The sequence below is a fragment of the Nerophis lumbriciformis genome, linkage group LG13 (assembly GCF_033978685.3).
Source record: "Nerophis lumbriciformis linkage group LG13, RoL_Nlum_v2.1, whole genome shotgun sequence".
NCBI classification, from domain to species: Eukaryota; Metazoa; Chordata; class Actinopteri; order Syngnathiformes; family Syngnathidae; genus Nerophis; species Nerophis lumbriciformis.
Genome location: NC_084560.2, coordinates 40,810,755 through 40,829,347, shown reverse-complemented (window position 1 = coordinate 40,829,347; position 18,593 = coordinate 40,810,755). Strand labels below are relative to the sequence as shown.

At 33.4% G+C, this 18,593-nt stretch overlaps 1 protein-coding gene across 1 annotated transcript; it reads right to left on the bottom strand.

Annotated features, from left to right (window-relative positions):
• Positions 1-1,402: 1,402 nt before the first annotated feature.
• fundc1 (FUN14 domain containing 1) lies at positions 1,403-18,377 on the bottom strand. Its single transcript, XM_061970762.2, has 5 exons — positions 18,082-18,377; positions 17,560-17,713; positions 13,322-13,397; positions 13,112-13,240; positions 1,403-1,795 (listed from the first exon to the last, which is right to left on the bottom strand). The coding sequence occupies exons 1-5, from the start codon at positions 18,098-18,100 to the stop codon at positions 1,718-1,720; spliced, it is 456 nt and encodes a 151-aa protein (XP_061826746.2). The 5' UTR covers positions 18,101-18,377; the 3' UTR covers positions 1,403-1,717.
• Positions 18,378-18,593: the final 216 nt, after the last annotated feature.

Genomic DNA, 18,593 nt, shown 5'->3' with positions numbered 1-18,593 from the left:
AGGGTCAACGCAGCCGTCTACCAGCAAGTTTTAGAGCACTTCATGCTTCCTGCTGCTGACCTGCTCTATGGAGATGGAGATTTCAAGTTCCAACAGGACTTGGCGCCTGCACACAGCGCAAAATCTACCCGTGCCTGGTTTACGGACCATGGCATTTCTGTTCTAAATTGGCCCGCCAACTCCCCTGACCTTAGCCCCATAGAAAATCTGTGGGGTATTGTGAAAAGGAAGATGCAGAATGCCAGACCCAAAAACGCAGAAGAGTTGAAGGCCACTATCAGAGCAACCTGGGCTCTCATAACACCTGAGCAGTGCCAGAAACTCATCGACTCCATGCCACGCCGCATTAACGCAGTAATTGAGGCAAAAGGAGCTCCAACCAAGTATTGAGTATTGTACATGCTCATATTTTTCATTTTCATACTTTTCAGTTGGCCAACATTTCTAAAAATCCCTTTTTTGTATTAGCCTTAAGTAATATTCTAATTTTGTGACACATGGAATTTTGGATTTTCATTTGTTGCCACTTCAAATCATCAAAATTAAATGAAATAAACATTTGAATGCATCAGTCTGTGTGCAATGAATAAATATAATGTACAAGTTACACCTTTTGAATGCAATTACTGAAATAAATCAAGTTTTTCAAAATATTCTAATTTACTGGCTTTTACCTGTATATATATATAAAATAAATACTTGAATTTCAGTGTTCATTTACAAACTACAACTCACAAACACTTTAGAGTTAGGCTCCACCATCAGAATGTGTACTTAAACTTATAAAGATCACATGGATATTATTCAGTGAGTTGATTCACCAAAACTAACCTGTTATACAGGAGGAAAAAGCACACAGGACGTTTTAATTGTTCACAGACTGGTCGCGCTCATCAGAATGACAAGACACTTCCGGTCTGCAGGTGATAGCATTCAATTGGGAAGAAACGCCCTACTGCACCCTACTGACCAATGTGAATCAGGTGATAGCATTCAATTGGGAAGAAACGCCCTACTGCACCCTACTGACCAATGTGAATCCTGATAAATGTGTAATGACAGCTCCAAAAACGAATTCAAACCACAAAATAAAATAAATAAATCAACACAAAAATGTGACACATTATGGGTGGGTCACATATGCATGTACAGTAGATGGCAGTATTGTCCTGTTTAAAAGTGTCACAACATTGCTGTTTACGGCAGACGAACTGCTTTACGGTAGACACTGTTGTTGTGTGTTGTCAACACGTCACTCAGGTCCGCCTGAATTTCGGGAGTTTTTCGGGAGAAAATTTGTCCCGGGAGGTTTTCGGGAGAGGCGCTGAATTTCGTGAGTCTCCCGGAAAATCCGGGAGGGTTGGCAAGTATGCCCTAAAGGAATCAGAAAATGCGCATGAAATTCACTTCAAATAGGATTTATTGAATTTTGATTGACCAGATAATGCACCACTGCAATTTGTCAATGCAACAATAAATACAAGCTGGCAACGTCATGATTGTTTCTGCAAGTGTGACTATTTAGCCTGCAGTGTATTGGAGTGGGTTCTACCCTCACAACGACAGCGCTGGTTACAATATAAAGTAGACAACAAAAGGGGTGCGGCCTATGCGGAATTAAGAGCTACAAGATTACTGTCAAAATCATTGACCGTCCACCAAGCAATATAGTGCATCTCCCTCTTTCCTCCACGAGGTCATCTTTTTCTGATAGAGCCTAGCACGCCAAGCCGAGCAGGAAGCCTCCGATGAAGCCGCTTGTGACCATGATGTTTTTCTTCACGAACGCTGAGGACTGAAAAGAGCAAAAATATACATATTTGTAATAAAATACCCACAGTACATTTTTACAACAAATGGTATTTCCTCAGATAGTGTCTAGAAGGGCATTCTTTAACTCAACTACAGAGAGTATCAGGCGTCCATTAGGGTTCTTTACAAACTTACTCTGGTTTAAGCCATATGCTTCTTTAGCACAAGGAATGGGTACCGAAACAGGATTCCACAAGGGCACTAGTGCCAATGTAAACAGTAGTAACCAGAGCTCAGTTCAGTACTAAATACAGTGGATACAGAAAGTATTCAGACCCCTTTATAATTTGCATTCTTTGTTTCATTGTAGCCATTTGCTAAAATAAAAAAAAGTTAATTTTATTTCTCAATAATGTACACCCAGCAACCCATCTTGAGAGAAAAAAACAGAAATGTAGAAATCTTTGCAAATTAATTAAAAATTAAAAAAACTCAAATCACATGTACATAAGTATTCAGACCCTTTGCGCCAGGCTTGGGCAATTATTTTGACTCGGGGGCCACATTTAGAGAAAAAAATGTGTCAGGGGGCCGGTATTTCTATTTTTAGGAACACTAATACAAAACTTCACAATAATGTCTGATTGAATGCTAAAAACGTTATGACAGACTGCCTTAAAAAACGTAATGGAATTTTAAATTTTTCTATGAACGATAAAACACTGAATATTGACAAATAATGAATGTCACACCCCCTTTCGATCGACATATTTTACAATTAAGTGAAACGCAACAAAAATGCAACAAAAAGTGAAATATGAACGCGAAGGGTACAAAATAAACCCACCTACAATCTGATATATCTGATACATGATATATCTTACTATTATGTTGGATCCACTATGGACTGGACTCTCACAATATTATGTCAGACCCACTCGACATCCATTGCTTTCGGTCTCTTTCTCAGTCATTCACATCGACGTCCCACTGGGGTGAGTTTTTCCTTGCCCTTATGTGGGCTTTGTACCGAGGATGTCGTTGTGGCTTGTGCAGCCCTTTGAGACACTTGTGATTTAGGGCTATATAAATAAACATTGATTGATTGATTGATTGAATGCTAAAAACGTTATGACAGACTGCCTTAAAAAATATAATGGAATTTTACATTTTTCTATGAAGGATAAAACACTGAATATTGACAAAATATGAATGTCACACCCCCTTTCGATCGACATATTTTACATTTAAGTGAAACGCAACAAAAATGCAACAAAAAGTGAAATATGAACACGAAAGGTACAAAATAAGCCCACCTACAATCTGATATATCTGATACATCACTAAGCTTTAGAACTTTGTTGTGAAAATCTCCTTCCGCGTCTGTGGAAACGCTTCCCGCCCACACTGCTTGGTGCCTCCTCTGAGCTGCTGTGACGTAGATTACCATAGTAACTAATTAGATGACCATAGTAACTAATTAGATGACCATAGTAACTGGTATATCATCCATAAGCGCAGATTCCAACCATTGAAATACTTTGTATAGTTCAAGACTTACGGTCATTAGAAAACATGACTGCACATCATAATGGCAGCTAGTTTCCATCTTAAAGATCTAAAAAAATGATTTGGGAATGTCTGGCGGGCCAGATTGAAAAGCTTAACGGGACGCATGTGGCCCCCGGGCCTTAATTTGCCCAGTTCTGCTTTGCGCAATACTTTGTTGATGCACCTTTGGCAGCAATTACAGCATCAAGTATTTTTGACTACGATGCCACAAGCTTGGCACACCTATCTTTGGGTATCTCGGGACTAGATCTGTCCAATCCGAGGCCATCTCCACACGAACACAGATACTTAACGCATACTTATCTCTGCATTTAGGCCTTTTGTCCACACGCAGACGCATACCTGTGTCTTTAAATACGCAGACTTTTACAAACGCTGGCCTAAGTGGAGAGATCCAAAACTCTCCGCTCAGCGTATGCACGGTACAAATGGAGACTTGTGACGACGTCACGGTTGTACGCTGTCATTTCCAAGCGCAACAACACTGCCTTGCTGCCTTTAAACACATTATAAGAGGACTTAATGTATGTTTGAACGTAATCATGCAGCTATTTTCGCTCAATATTAATAAAAAGACACATCAAAATGGGTTTAGCGACACTCCCGCTGGCGCAAATGACAGTCTTTTGGATACGATCGCTGTCAAACCTCCACCTGATTGAACAACTTTGACAAGGAAGACTTTTTGCTATGTGTCATAACACAACATTTTTAATGTGAGTTGAGTAATTTAAATAAGTCAATGTGCAAAATTTTTAATTTGTGTTGAGTAATTTAAACAAGTTATTGTGCAACATTTTTAGTGTGTGTTGAGTAATTTAAACAAGTTAATGTGCAACATTTTTAATGTGTGTTGAGTAATTTAAACAAGTAAATGTGCAAAAATTTTAATGTGTGTTGAGTAATTTAAATCCGTTAATGTGTCACATTTTTAATGTGTGTTGAGTAAATTAAACAAGTTAATGTGCAACATTCTTAATGTGTGTTGAGTGATTTAAACAAGTTAATGTGCAACATTTTTAGTGTGTTGAGTAATTTAAACAAGTTAATGTGTTGAGTAATTTAAACAAGTTATTCTGCAGCATTTATAGTGTGTGTTGAGTAATTTAAAGAAGTTATTGTGCAACATTTTTAGTGTGTGTTGAGTAATTTAAACAAGTTACTGTGCAACATTTTTAATGTGTTGAGTAATTTAAACAAGTTAATGTGCAACATTTTTAATGTGTGTTGAGTAATTTAAACAAGTTAATGTGCAACATTTTTAGTGTGTTGAGTATTTTAAACAAGTTAATGTGCAACATTTTTAATATGTTGAGTAATTTAAACAAGTTAATGTGCAACATTTTTAATGTGTGTTGAGTAATTTAAACAAGTAAATGTGCAAAATTTTTAATGTGTGTTGAGTAATTTAAATACGTTAATGTGTCACATTTTTAATGTGTGTTGAGTAAATTAAACAAGTTAATGTGCAACATTCTTAATGTGTGTTGAGTAATTTAAATAAGTTAATGTGCAAAATGTTTAGTGTGTGTTGAGTAATTTAAACAAGTAAATGTGCAACATTTTTAATGTGTGTTGAGTAATTTAAACAAGTTAATGTGCAACATTTTTAGTGTGTTGAGTAATTTAAACAAGTTAATGTGTTGAGTAATTTAAACAACTTAATGTGCAACATTTTTAATGTGTTGAGTAATTTAAACAAGTTATTGTGCAACATTTTTAGTGTGTGTTGAGTAATTTAAACAAGTAAATGTGCAACATTTTTAATGTGTGTTGAGTAATTTAAACAAGTTAATGTGCAACATTTTTAGTGTGTTGAGTAATTTAAACAAGTTAATGTGCAACATTTGTAATGTGTTGAGTAATTTAAACAAGTTATTGTGCAACATTTTTAGTGTGTGTTGAGTAATTTAAACAAGTTAATGTGCAACATTTTTAATGTGTGTTGAGTAATTTAAACAAGTTAATGTGCAACATTTTTAATGTGTGTTGAGTAATTTAAACAAGTTAATGTGCAACATTTTTAGTTTGTTGAGTAATTTAAAGAAGTTAATGTGCAACATTTTTAATTTGTGTTGAGTAATTTAAACAAGTTAATGTGCAACATTTTTAATGTGTTGAGTAATTTAAACAAGTTATTGTGCAACATTTTTAGTGTGTGTTGAGTAATTTAAACAAGTTACTGTGCAACATTTTTAATGTGTTGAGTAATTTAAACAAGTTATTGTGCAACATTTTTAGTGTGTGTTGAGTAATTTAAACAAGTTACTGTGCAACATTTTTAATGTGTTGAGTAATTTAAACAAGTTATTGTGCAACATTTTTAATGTGTGTTGAGTAATTTAAACGAGTTACTATGCAACATTTTTAATGTGTTGAGTAATTTAAACAAGTTCATGTGCAACATTTTTAATGTGTGTTGCGTAATTTAATTAAGTTAATGTGCAACATTTTTAATGTGTTGAGTAATTTAAACAAGTTATTGTGCAACATTTTTAGTGTGTGTTGAGTAATTTAAACAAGTTAATGTGCAACATTTTTAATGTGTTGAGTAATTTAAACAAGTTACTGTGCAACATTTTTAATGTGTTGAGTAATTTAAACAAGTTAATGTGCAACATTTTTAATGTGTGTTGAGTAATTTAAACAAGTTAATGTGCAACATTTTTAATTTGTTGAGTAATTTAAATAAGTTAATGTGCAAAATTTTTAATTTGTGTTGAGTAATTTAAACAAATGTGCAACATTTTTAATGTGTGTTGCGTAATTTAATCAAGTTATTGTGCAACATTTTTAATGTGTTGAGTAATTCAAACAAGTTATTGTGCAACATTTTTAGTGTGTTGAGTAATTTAAACAAGTTACTGTGCAACATTTTTAATGTGTGTTGAGTAAGTTAATGTGCAATATTTCTAATGTGAGTTGAGTAATTTAAATAAGTCAATGTGCAACATTTTTAATTTGTGTTGAGTAATTTAAACAAGTAAATGTGCAACATTTTTAGTGTGTTGAGTAATTTAAACAAGTTAATGTGCAACATTTCTAATTTGTTGAGTAATTTAAATAAGTTAATGTGCAAAAAATGTTATGTGTGTTGAGTAATTTAAACAAGTAAATGTGCAACATTTTTAATGTGTGTTGCGTAATTTAATCAAGTTATTGTGCAACATTTTTAATGTGTTGAGTAATTTAAACAAGTTATTGTGCAACATTTTTAGTGTGTGTTGAGTAATCTAAACAAGTTACTGTGCAACATTTTTAATGTGTTGAGTAATTTAAACAAGTTAATGTGCAACATTTTGAATGTGTGTTGAGTAATTTAAACAAGTAAATGTGCAACATTTTTAATGTGTATTGAGTAATTTAAATTCGTTAATGTGCAACATTTCTAATGTGTGTTGAGTAATTTAAATCCGTTAATGTGTCACATTTTTAATGTGTGTTGAGTAAATTAAACAAGTTAATGTGCAACATTCTTAATGTGTGTTGATTAATATAAATACGTTAATGTGCAACATTTTTAATGTGTGTTGAGTAATTTAAATAAGTTAATGTGCAAAATGTTTAGTGTGTGTTGAGTAATTTAAACAACTAAATGTGCAACATTTTTAATGTGTGTTGAGTAATTTAAACAAGTTAATGTTCAACATTTTTAGTGTGTTGAGTAATTTAAACAACTTAATGTGCAACCTTTTTAATGTGTTGAGTAATTTAAACAAGTTATTGTGCAACATTTTTAGTGTGTGTTGAGTAATTTAAACAAGTTAATGTGCAACATTTTTAATGTGTGTTGAGTAATTTAAACAAGTTAATGTGCAACATTTTTAATTTGTTGAGTAATTTAAATAAGTTAATGTGCAAATTTTTTAATTTGTGTTGAGTAATTTAAACAAATGTGCAACATTTTTAATGTGTGTTGCGTAATTTAATCAAGTTATTGTGCAACATTTTTAATGTGTTGAGTAATTCAAACAAGTTATTGTGCAACATTTTTAGTGTGTTGAGTAATTTAAACAAGTTACTGTGCAACATTTTTAATGTGTGTTGAGTAAGTTAATGTGCAATATTTCTAATGTGAGTTGAGTAATTTAAATAAGTCAATGTGCAACATTTTTAATTTGTGTTGAGTAATTTAAACAAGTAAATGTGCAACATTTTTAGTGTGTCAAGTTAATGTGCAACATTTCTAATTTGTTGAGTAATTTAAATAAGTTAATGTGCAAAACTTTTTAATGTGTGTTGAGTAATTTAAACAAGTAAATGTGCAACATTTTTAATGTGTGTTGCGTAATTTAATTAAGTTATTGTGCAACATTTTTAATGTGTTGAGTAATTTAAACAAGTTATTGTGCAACATTTTTAGTGTGTGTTGAGTAATTTAAACAAGTTACTGTGCAACATTTTTAATGTGTTGAGTAATTTAAACAAGTTCATGTGCAACATTTTTAATGTGTGTTGAGTAAGTTAATGTGCAATATTTCTAATGTGAGTAGAGTAATTTAAATAAGTCAATGTGCAACATTTTTAATTTGTGTTGAGTATTTTAAACAAGTTATTGTGCAACATTTTTAGTGTGTGTTGAGTAATTTAAACAAGTTAATGTGCAACATTTTGAATGCGTGTTGAGTAATTCAAACAAGTAAATGTGCAACATTTCTAATGTGTGTTGAGTAATTTAAATCCGTTAATGTGTCACATTTTTAATGTGTGTTGAGTAAATTAAACAAGTTAATGTGCAACATTCTTAATGTGTGTTGATTAATATAAATACGTTAATGTGCAACATTTTTAATGTGTGTTGAGTAATTTAAATAAGTTAATGTGCAAAATTTTTAGTGTGTGTTGAGTAATTTAAACAACTAAATGTGCAACATTTTTATTGTGTGTTGAGTAATTTAAACAAGTTAATGTTCAACATTTTTAGTGTGTTGAGTAATTTAAACAACTTAATGTGCAACATTTTTAATGTGTTGAATAATTTAAACAAGTTATTGTGCAACATTTTTAGTGTGTGTTGAGTAATTTAAACAAGTTAATGTGCAACATTTTTAATGTGTTGAGTAATTTAAACAAGTTACTGTGCAACATTTTTAATGTGTTGAGTAATTTAAACAAGTTACTGTGCAACATTTTTAATGTGTTGAGTAATTTAAACAAGTTAATGTGCAACATTTTTAATGTGTGTTGAGTAATTTAAACAAGTTAATGTGCAACATTTTTAGTTTGTTGAGTAATTTAAAGAAGTTAATGTGCAACATTTTTAATTTGTGTTGAGTAATTTAAACAAGTTAATGTGCAACATTTTTAATGTGTTGAGTAATTTAAACAAGTTATTGTGCAACATTTTTAGTGTGTGTTGAGTAATTTAAACAAGTTACTGTGCAACATTTTTAATGTGTTGAGTAATTTAAACAAGTTATTGTGCAACATTTTTAGTGTGTGTTGAGTAATTTAAACAAGTTACTGTGCAACATTTTTAATGTGTTGAGTAATTTAAACAAGTTATTGTGCAACATTTTTAATGTGTGTTGAGTAATTTAAACGAGTTACTATGCAACATTTTTAATGTGTTGAGTAATTTAAACAAGTTCATGTGCAACATTTTTAATGTGTGTTGCGTAATTTAATTAAGTTAATGTGCAACATTTTTAATGTGTTGAGTAATTTAAACAAGTTATTGTGCAACATTTTTAGTGTGTGTTGAGTAATTTAAACAAGTTAATGTGCAACATTTTTAATGTGTTGAGTAATTTAAACAAGTTACTGTGCAACATTTTTAATGTGTTGAGTAATTTAAACAAGTTAATGTGCAACATTTTTAATGTGTGTTGAGTAATTTAAACAAGTTAATGTGCAACATTTTTAATTTGTTGAGTAATTTAAATAAGTTAATGTGCAAAATTTTTAATTTGTGTTGAGTAATTTAAACAAATGTGCAACATTTTTAATGTGTGTTGCGTAATTTAATCAAGTTATTGTGCAACATTTTTAATGTGTTGAGTAATTCAAACAAGTTATTGTGCAACATTTTTAGTGTGTTGAGTAATTTAAACAAGTTACTGTGCAACATTTTTAATGTGTGTTGAGTAAGTTAATGTGCAATATTTCTAATGTGAGTTGAGTAATTTAAATAAGTCAATGTGCAACATTTTTAATTTGTGTTGAGTAATTTAAACAAGTAAATGTGCAACATTTTTAGTGTGTTGAGTAATTTAAACAAGTTAATGTGCAACATTTCTAATTTGTTGAGTAATTTAAATAAGTTAATGTGCAAAAAATGTTATGTGTGTTGAGTAATTTAAACAAGTAAATGTGCAACATTTTTAATGTGTGTTGCGTAATTTAATCAAGTTATTGTGCAACATTTTTAATGTGTTGAGTAATTTAAACAAGTTATTGTGCAACATTTTTAGTGTGTGTTGAGTAATCTAAACAAGTTACTGTGCAACATTTTTAATGTGTTGAGTAATTTAAACAAGTTAATGTGCAACATTTTGAATGTGTGTTGAGTAATTTAAACAAGTAAATGTGCAACATTTTTAATGTGTATTGAGTAATTTAAATTCGTTAATGTGCAACATTTCTAATGTGTGTTGAGTAATTTAAATCCGTTAATGTGTCACATTTTTAATGTGTGTTGAGTAAATTAAACAAGTTAATGTGCAACATTCTTAATGTGTGTTGATTAATATAAATACGTTAATGTGCAACATTTTTAATGTGTGTTGAGTAATTTAAATAAGTTAATGTGCAAAATGTTTAGTGTGTGTTGAGTAATTTAAACAACTAAATGTGCAACATTTTTAATGTGTGTTGAGTAATTTAAACAAGTTAATGTTCAACATTTTTAGTGTGTTGAGTAATTTAAACAACTTAATGTGCAACCTTTTTAATGTGTTGAGTAATTTAAACAAGTTATTGTGCAACATTTTTAGTGTGTGTTGAGTAATTTAAACAAGTTAATGTGCAACATTTTTAATGTGTGTTGAGTAATTTAAACAAGTTAATGTGCAACATTTTTAATTTGTTGAGTAATTTAAATAAGTTAATGTGCAAATTTTTTAATTTGTGTTGAGTAATTTAAACAAATGTGCAACATTTTTAATGTGTGTTGCGTAATTTAATCAAGTTATTGTGCAACATTTTTAATGTGTTGAGTAATTCAAACAAGTTATTGTGCAACATTTTTAGTGTGTTGAGTAATTTAAACAAGTTACTGTGCAACATTTTTAATGTGTGTTGAGTAAGTTAATGTGCAATATTTCTAATGTGAGTTGAGTAATTTAAATAAGTCAATGTGCAACATTTTTAATTTGTGTTGAGTAATTTAAACAAGTAAATGTGCAACATTTTTAGTGTGTCAAGTTAATGTGCAACATTTTTAATTTGTTGAGTAATTTAAATAAGTTAATGTGCAAATTTTTTAATTTGTGTTGAGTAATTTAAACAAATGTGCAACATTTTTAATGTGTGTTGCGTAATTTAATCAAGTTATTGTGCAACATTTTTAATGTGTTGAGTAATTCAAACAAGTTATTGTGCAACATTTTTAGTGTGTTGAGTAATTTAAACAAGTTACTGTGCAACATTTTTAATGTGTGTTGAGTAAGTTAATGTGCAATATTTCTAATGTGAGTTGAGTAATTTAAATAAGTCAATGTGCAACATTTTTAATGTGTGTTGAGTAATTTAAACAAGTTAATGTGCAACATTTTTAATTTGTTGAGTAATTTAAATAAGTTAATGTGCAAAACTTTTTAATGTGTGTTGAGTAATTTAAACAAGTAAATGTGCAACATTTTTAATGTGTGTTGCGTAATTTAATTAAGTTATTGTGCAACATTTTTAATGTGTTGAGTAATTTAAACAAGTTATTGTGCAACATTTTTAGTGTGTGTTGAGTAATTTAAACAAGTTACTGTGCAACATTTTTAATGTGTTGAGTAATTTAAACAAGTTCATGTGCAACATTTTTAATGTGTGTTGAGTAAGTTAATGTGCAATATTTCTAATGTGAGTAGAGTAATTTAAATAAGTCAATGTGCAACATTTTTAATTTGTGTTGAGTATTTTAAACAAGTTATTGTGCAACATTTTTAGTGTGTGTTGAGTAATTTAAACAAGTTAATGTGCAACATTTTGAATGCGTGTTGAGTAATTCAAACAAGTAAATGTGCAACATTTCTAATGTGTGTTGAGTAATTTAAATCCGTTAATGTGTCACATTTTTAATGTGTGTTGAGTAAATTAAACAAGTTAATGTGCAACATTCTTAATGTGTGTTGATTAATATAAATACGTTAATGTGCAACATTTTTAATGTGTGTTGAGTAATTTAAATAAGTTAATGTGCAAAATTTTTAGTGTGTGTTGAGTAATTTAAACAACTAAATGTGCAACATTTTTATTGTGTGTTGAGTAATTTAAACAAGTTAATGTTCAACATTTTTAGTGTGTTGAGTAATTTAAACAACTTAATGTGCAACATTTTTAATGTGTTGAATAATTTAAACAAGTTATTGTGCAACATTTTTAGTGTGTGTTGAGTAATTTAAACAAGTTAATGTGCAACATTTTTAATGTGTTGAGTAATTTAAACAAGTTACTGTGCAACATTTTTAATGTGTTGAGTAATTTAAACAAGTTAATGTGCAACATTTTTAATGTGTGTTGAGTAATTTAAACAAGTTAATGTGTTGAGTAATTTAAACAAGTTATTGTGCAACATTTCTAGTTTGTGTTGAGTAATTTAAACAAGTTAATGTGCAACATTTTTAATGTGTTGAGTAATTTAAACAAGTAAATGTGCAACATTTTTAATGTGTGTTGCGTAATTTAATCAAGTTAATGTGCAACATTTTTAATGTGTTGAGTAATTTAAACAAGTTATTGTGCAACATTTTTAGTGTGTGTTGAGTAATTTAAACAAGTTAATGTGCAACATTTTTAATGTGTTGAGTAATTTAAACAAGTTACTGTGCAACATTTTTAATGTGTTGAGTAATTTAAACAAGTTAATGTGCAACATTTTTAATGTGTGTTGAGTAATTTAAACAAGTTAATGTGCAACATTTTTAATGTGTGTTGAGTAATTTAAACAAGTTATTGTGCAACACTTTTAATTTGTTGAGTAATTTAAACAAGTTAATGTGCAACATTTTTAATATGTTGAGTAATTTAAACAAGTTAAAATGGATGGATGGATGGATTGTGCAACATTTTTAGTCTGTGTTGAGTAATTTAAGCAAGTTACTGTGCAACATTTTTAATGTGTTGAGTAATTTAAACAAGTTATTGTGCAACATTTTTAGTGTGTGTTGAGTAATTTAAACGAGTTACTGTGCAACATTTTTAATGTGTGTTGAGTAATTTAAATAAGTTAATGTGCAACATTTTTAATTTGTTGAGTCATTTAAATAAGTTAATGTGCAACATTTTTAATTTGTGTTGAGTAATTTAAACAAGTAAATGTGCAACATTTTTAATGTGTGTTGCGTAATTTAAACAAGTTAATGTGCAACATTTTTAATGTGTGGAGTAATTTAAACAAGTTACTGTGCAACATTTTTAATGTGTGTTGAGTAAGTTAATGTGCAATATTTCTAATGTGAGTTGAGTAATTTAAACAAGTTAATGTGCAACATTTTTTATGTGTGTTGAGTAATTTAAACCAGTTAATGTGCAACATTTTTAATATGTGTTGAGTAATTTAAAGAAAGTTAATGTGCACCAATTTAAATGTGTGTTGAGTAATTTAAGTAAGGTAATGTCCATGCGGGAAACTCACCCTTTCAACTAACGTGTTCAACTCTGGACCCGCTTTGTCTGTGTTCTTCTTGATTTGCTTCTTAGCTTTGTTGATGTCCTTCTCTACTCTTTTCCAGTCCACTTGGATGTAACCGCTATTGTTTGCTATCTAGAGGGAAGACACATGTGTGCTTTTAAAGGCAGATTATTGGTATTAAAGGCTGTCGACTAATGAATGCATGGATGATACCTGCAATAACAGAAGTCCTCCTCCAACAGAAGTCGCAGCAACTTTCCCAACCTTCTGGAAGAGGTAACCTGCACACCTGGCAAAAATTAAAATAACATGTGTTGATCACAAAGATTTTTTTTACTTAACACAAAAATAAAGTGCAAATAAAAACACAGCTTCACCACTTTAGTCGTAATTTTTGCGCTTAAACTTTTCTACGACTTTAATTGCAGACTTCTTCTATTTGAGATTGTCATTAGCTGGGATAGGCTCCAGCACCCCCCGCGACCCCGAACGGGACAAGCGGTAGAAAATGGATTGATGGATTACGGTCACAAGTGGTGAAAAAGTGTATTACAACTGAGTACCGCTGCCTGCGGCCCATACAGACCACGGCTAAGAAAAAGATTTATTTTGATTTCTTGTAATCGCGATTCTTATTTGCAACAATTCTTAAATCAATTAAAACAATTTACAAGTGGTAGAAAATGGATGGGATGGATGGATATATATCTAAAACAATAAATACAATTTTTTGTAAATATGTCCCGGCGACATGGCCTTTTTTTAATATTGCGATATTTTAAGGCCATATTGCGATACACGATATATATCTCGATATTTTGCCTTAGCCTTGAATGAACACTTGATGCATATAATCACAGCAGTATGATGATTCTATGTGTTTTGATTGATTGAGACTTTTATTAGTAGGTTGCACAGTGAAGTACATATTCCGTACAATTGACCACTAAATGGTAACACCCGAATAAGTTTTTCAACTTGTTTAAGTCGGGGTCCACTTAAATTGATTCATGATACAGATATATACTACTATCGTTGACCACTGACCGAAGAAATAATAAACTAAACTAAATCACATTAAATCGTACTTGCCAACCTTGAGACCTCCGAATTCGGGAGATTGGGGTTGGGGAGGTAGCGGGGGTGTATATTGCAGCCCGGAAGAGTTAGGGCTACAAGGGATTCTGGGTATTTGTTCTGTTGTGCTTATATTGTGTTACAGTGCGGATGTTCTCCTGTAATGTGTTTTTCATTCTTGTTTGGTGTGGGTTCACAGTGTGGTGCATATTTGTAACAGTGTTAAGGTTGTTTATACGGCCACCCACAGTGTGACCTGTATGGCTGTTGATCAAGTATGTCTTGCAGTCACTTACGTGTGTCTGTAGAAGCACCATACAACGTGTGACTGAACCGGCACGCTATTTGTATGGAGAAAAGCGGACGTGACGACAGGTTGTAGAGGACGCTAAAGGCAGGGCCATTACGGCACGCCCTCACGTGAAAATCGGGACAATGGTTGCCCCGGGAGATTTTCAGGAGGGGCACTGAAATTCGGGAGTCTCACGGAAAAATCGGGAGGGTTGGCACGTATGGTCCATAGCGTTGACCGCGACTTGTTGACCAGAAATGTGTGCATTATCCCGGGTTTTAAAAATCCATAACTTTCATAATATTACCCACTGGAATCGTCTCTACAAGATCGGTCTGATCATGCTGGCTTCAGGTACAGCCATTTATTGTTTATAGGGTTAGGCGCAATAAGTGTTCAACTTCAGCCTAAACCCTTTCGGTCTACAACATTTTCAATTTATGAATGTACAACTGTTTGCTTATGAAAAGCTGTTTGTTTATTTTGTTGACCACTGACCGAAGAAATAATAAACTAAATCACATTAAATCGTACTTGCCAACCTTGAGACCTCCGAATTCGGGAGATTGGGGTTGGGGAGGTAGCGGGGGTGTATATTGCAGCCCGGAAGAGTTAGGGCTACAAGGGATTCTGGGTATTTGTTCTTGTTTATATGTTGTGTTACAGTGTGGATGTTCTCCCGAAATGTGTTTGTCATTCTTGTTTGGTGTGGGTTCACAGTGTGGTGCATATTTGTAACAGTGTTAAAGTTGTTTATACGGCCACCCTCAGTGTGACCTGTATGGCTATTGATCAACTATGTCTTGCAGTCACTTACGTGTGTATGCATAAGCCGCATACAACATGTGACCGGGCCGGCACGCTGTTTGTATGGTGAAAAAGCGGACGCGACCACAGGTTGTAGAGGTCGCTAAAGGCAGTGCCATCTCGGCACGCCCTTACTATAGTTGTCCGGGTGAAAATCGGGAGAAATTCGGGAGAATGGTTGCCCCAGGAGATTTTCGGGAGGGGCACTGAAATCGGGAGTCTCCCGGAAAAATCGGGAGGGTTGGCAAGTATGCATTAAATCAGGGGTGCTCATTACGTCGATCGCGATCTACCGGTCGATCTCGGAGGGTGTGTCAGTCGATCACCAGCCAGGCATTAAAAAAATAGTCCTAAAAATGAGCGATCATAAATCTTCACTATGACGTCACTTTCGTCACTTGATTGACATTCACGGCACCCGAGGGTCTTCTGAGATGACGCTGGCTGCTGCCAGATCATTAAAATTACCGACTGGAAGGCGAGAAACACTTTATTTCAACAGACTCTGGCGCCGTACCTGTCGTCAAAACTCCAAAGACCGACTGCACAGTTGCACAATAAAAGCTCTGCTTCATCCTGCCTGCGCTACCAAAATAAGAGTCTCAGAAAGCTGGCGTGCACAAGCTAGCAAGCTACTGAGTTTGCCGACAATGTATTTCTTGTTAAGTGTATACAAAGGAGTACGGAAGCTGGATAAATAAGATGCCAAAAACCAACCACTTTCATGTGGTATTGGACAGATAGGACTTTTTTTCTCCTCCATTCGAAAATGCGGACGTTATCATCACCACTGTCTGATTCCAATCAATGCAAGTCATCAGAATCAGGTAATACACCAACTTATATTCTTGTCTTCATGAAAGAAAGGAATCTGTATGTGTTAAACATGCTTGTATTATCTTTAACCACCTTTAAGTTGTTAACAATATTAACTATATGTGTTAAACATGCTTGTATTATCTTTAACCACCTTTAACTTGTTAACAATATTAACTATATGTGTTAAACATGCTTGCATTATCTTTAAACACCTTTAACTTGTTAACAATATTAACTATATGTATTAAACATACTTGTATTATCATTAAACACCTTTAATGTATTAACAATATTAACTATATGTGTTAAACATGCTTGCATTATCATTAAACACCTTTAACTTGTTAACAAAAACATATATTTCATAAATAAGTAAATATAAATTATATACCGTATTTTCCGCACTATAAGGCGCACCTAAAAACCACAAATTTTCTCAAAAGCTGACAGTGCGCCTTATAACCCGGTGCGCTTTATATATGGATTAATATTAAGATTCATTTTCATAAAGTTTCGGTCTCGCAACTTCGGTAAACAGCCGCCATCTTTTTTCCCGGTAGAACAGGAAGCGCTTCTTCTTCTACGCAAGCAACCGCCAAGGTAAGCACCCGCCCCCATAGAACAGGAAGCGCTTCTTCTTCTACTGTAAGCAACCACCCGCCCGCGTAGAAGAAGAAAAAGCGCGCGGATATTACCGTACGTTTCATTTCCTTTGTGTGTTTAAATCTGTAAAGACCACAAAATGGCTCCTACTAAGCGACAGGGATCCGGTTCATGAAAAGACTCAATCTCTCCATCCGCACACGGATTACTATTTCACAGCAACTGATATTCCTGTGAACCGCACTGTGGATACAACGGGAGCACGTACGGTGAATATTCGCACCACAGGGAATGAGAAGTCATCCTTCACTGTGGTTCTAGCTTGCCATGCTAATGGCCAGAAACTTCCACCCATGGTGATATTCAAAAGGAAGACCTTGCCAAAAGAGACCTTTCCAGCCGGCGTCATCATAAAAGCTAACTCGAAGGGATGGATGAAGAAAAGATGAGCGAGTGGTTAAGGTAAGTTTAAGTTTACGCGAAGAGGCCGGGTGGCTTTTTTCACGCAGCTCTGTCCATGTTGATATACGATTCCATGCGCGCCCACATCACACTGGTTTTAATATATTATTAAAGTTTGACTGACCTATCTGACTGTTTTTTTGACATTCCTTTAGCGCAGTTAGATGCGGCTTACAACACGGGGCGGCTTATAGGTGGACAAAGTTTTGAAATATGCCGTTCATTGAAGGCGCGGCTTATAACCCAGGGCGCCTTATGGTGCGGAAAATACGGTATATGAATGAGGTAGATCCCCACGACTTGATCAATTGAAAAGGAGCTCGCCTGCAGAAAAAGTGTGAGCACCCCTGCATTAAATACTCCAGCTACATCAAAATGTGTGCATATTTACCATCCACTCACTCCTCCTATGGCTAGTTGTGTGGCAACAGAGTATTTCTCTGCAAGCGGGCCGGATGTGTTGCCAAAGAGACGATTCCACCATCGCTGACGTTTGGCGTACTCCGTCAAATCCACCACTTTGTCGTAGATCTCATCCGCCGCATCTAATGGAAGTTACATGCAAACACAGGTCAGGACTCAAGTCTATGGCTTTGGAAACAACAACAATGAATGAGCTAGCGCGAGGAATTGCTCCACAAATATAGCTTTGTGATGTTTTTTTGTTTCTACTTGTGACGTTTCCACTTTTAAAAACAGTTATGTTTAACTTAACACTTCAATGTATCTTAACACGTAATGATGCTGTATCCGGGGAAAGTTAGCTCGCATTACGTAATGTTAGCTAACTTTTCAACCAAAGGCAAGCGTACATTTATGGCAGCAAATCGCGCAACTTCCTCCAAATAAGAGTTTTAGCCAAATGCTCGGTTATAAGTTTATAAAAGGTGACATTAGCAAGCTATCCGCTTACCGCTGTTGTGCTTCGCCATTTTGGATGGGGCAGCTGTGTCCTCAGTTGCCTTCAAGTCCGCTCTGTCACTACGGCTACTTTTGACATTCACGGTCAAAATGTGGATGTTATATTACCCTTGACGTGTACAAGCCTTTAAGAATAACACTACTTGACACACAAGTCACCCTTATATTGTCTAGTGCCCGGCTTTGAACAACAGAGATGTACCAAACAAATTATGCCTTTTAAGATAAAAGTTGCCCAAAAAAAAGTCAATTCTCCCATATACAGGAAGTAGTCACGTATGACGTCACGTATACCGCGGTGGATTGTGGCCAATGTATGCATGAAAAATGAGTGTGCGCTATACAGCACGCTACAACTTATACAACATTGAATATTTGTATTTTTTAAGTATAAAGCTAAAGCGAAAATACAGTAATAAGTGGAGATTTATTTGAACTCCATTCGCCAAACTACAAAATGTTGCTACTTCACGCTTTTTTTCCTTCACGTATTTTTGAATGACA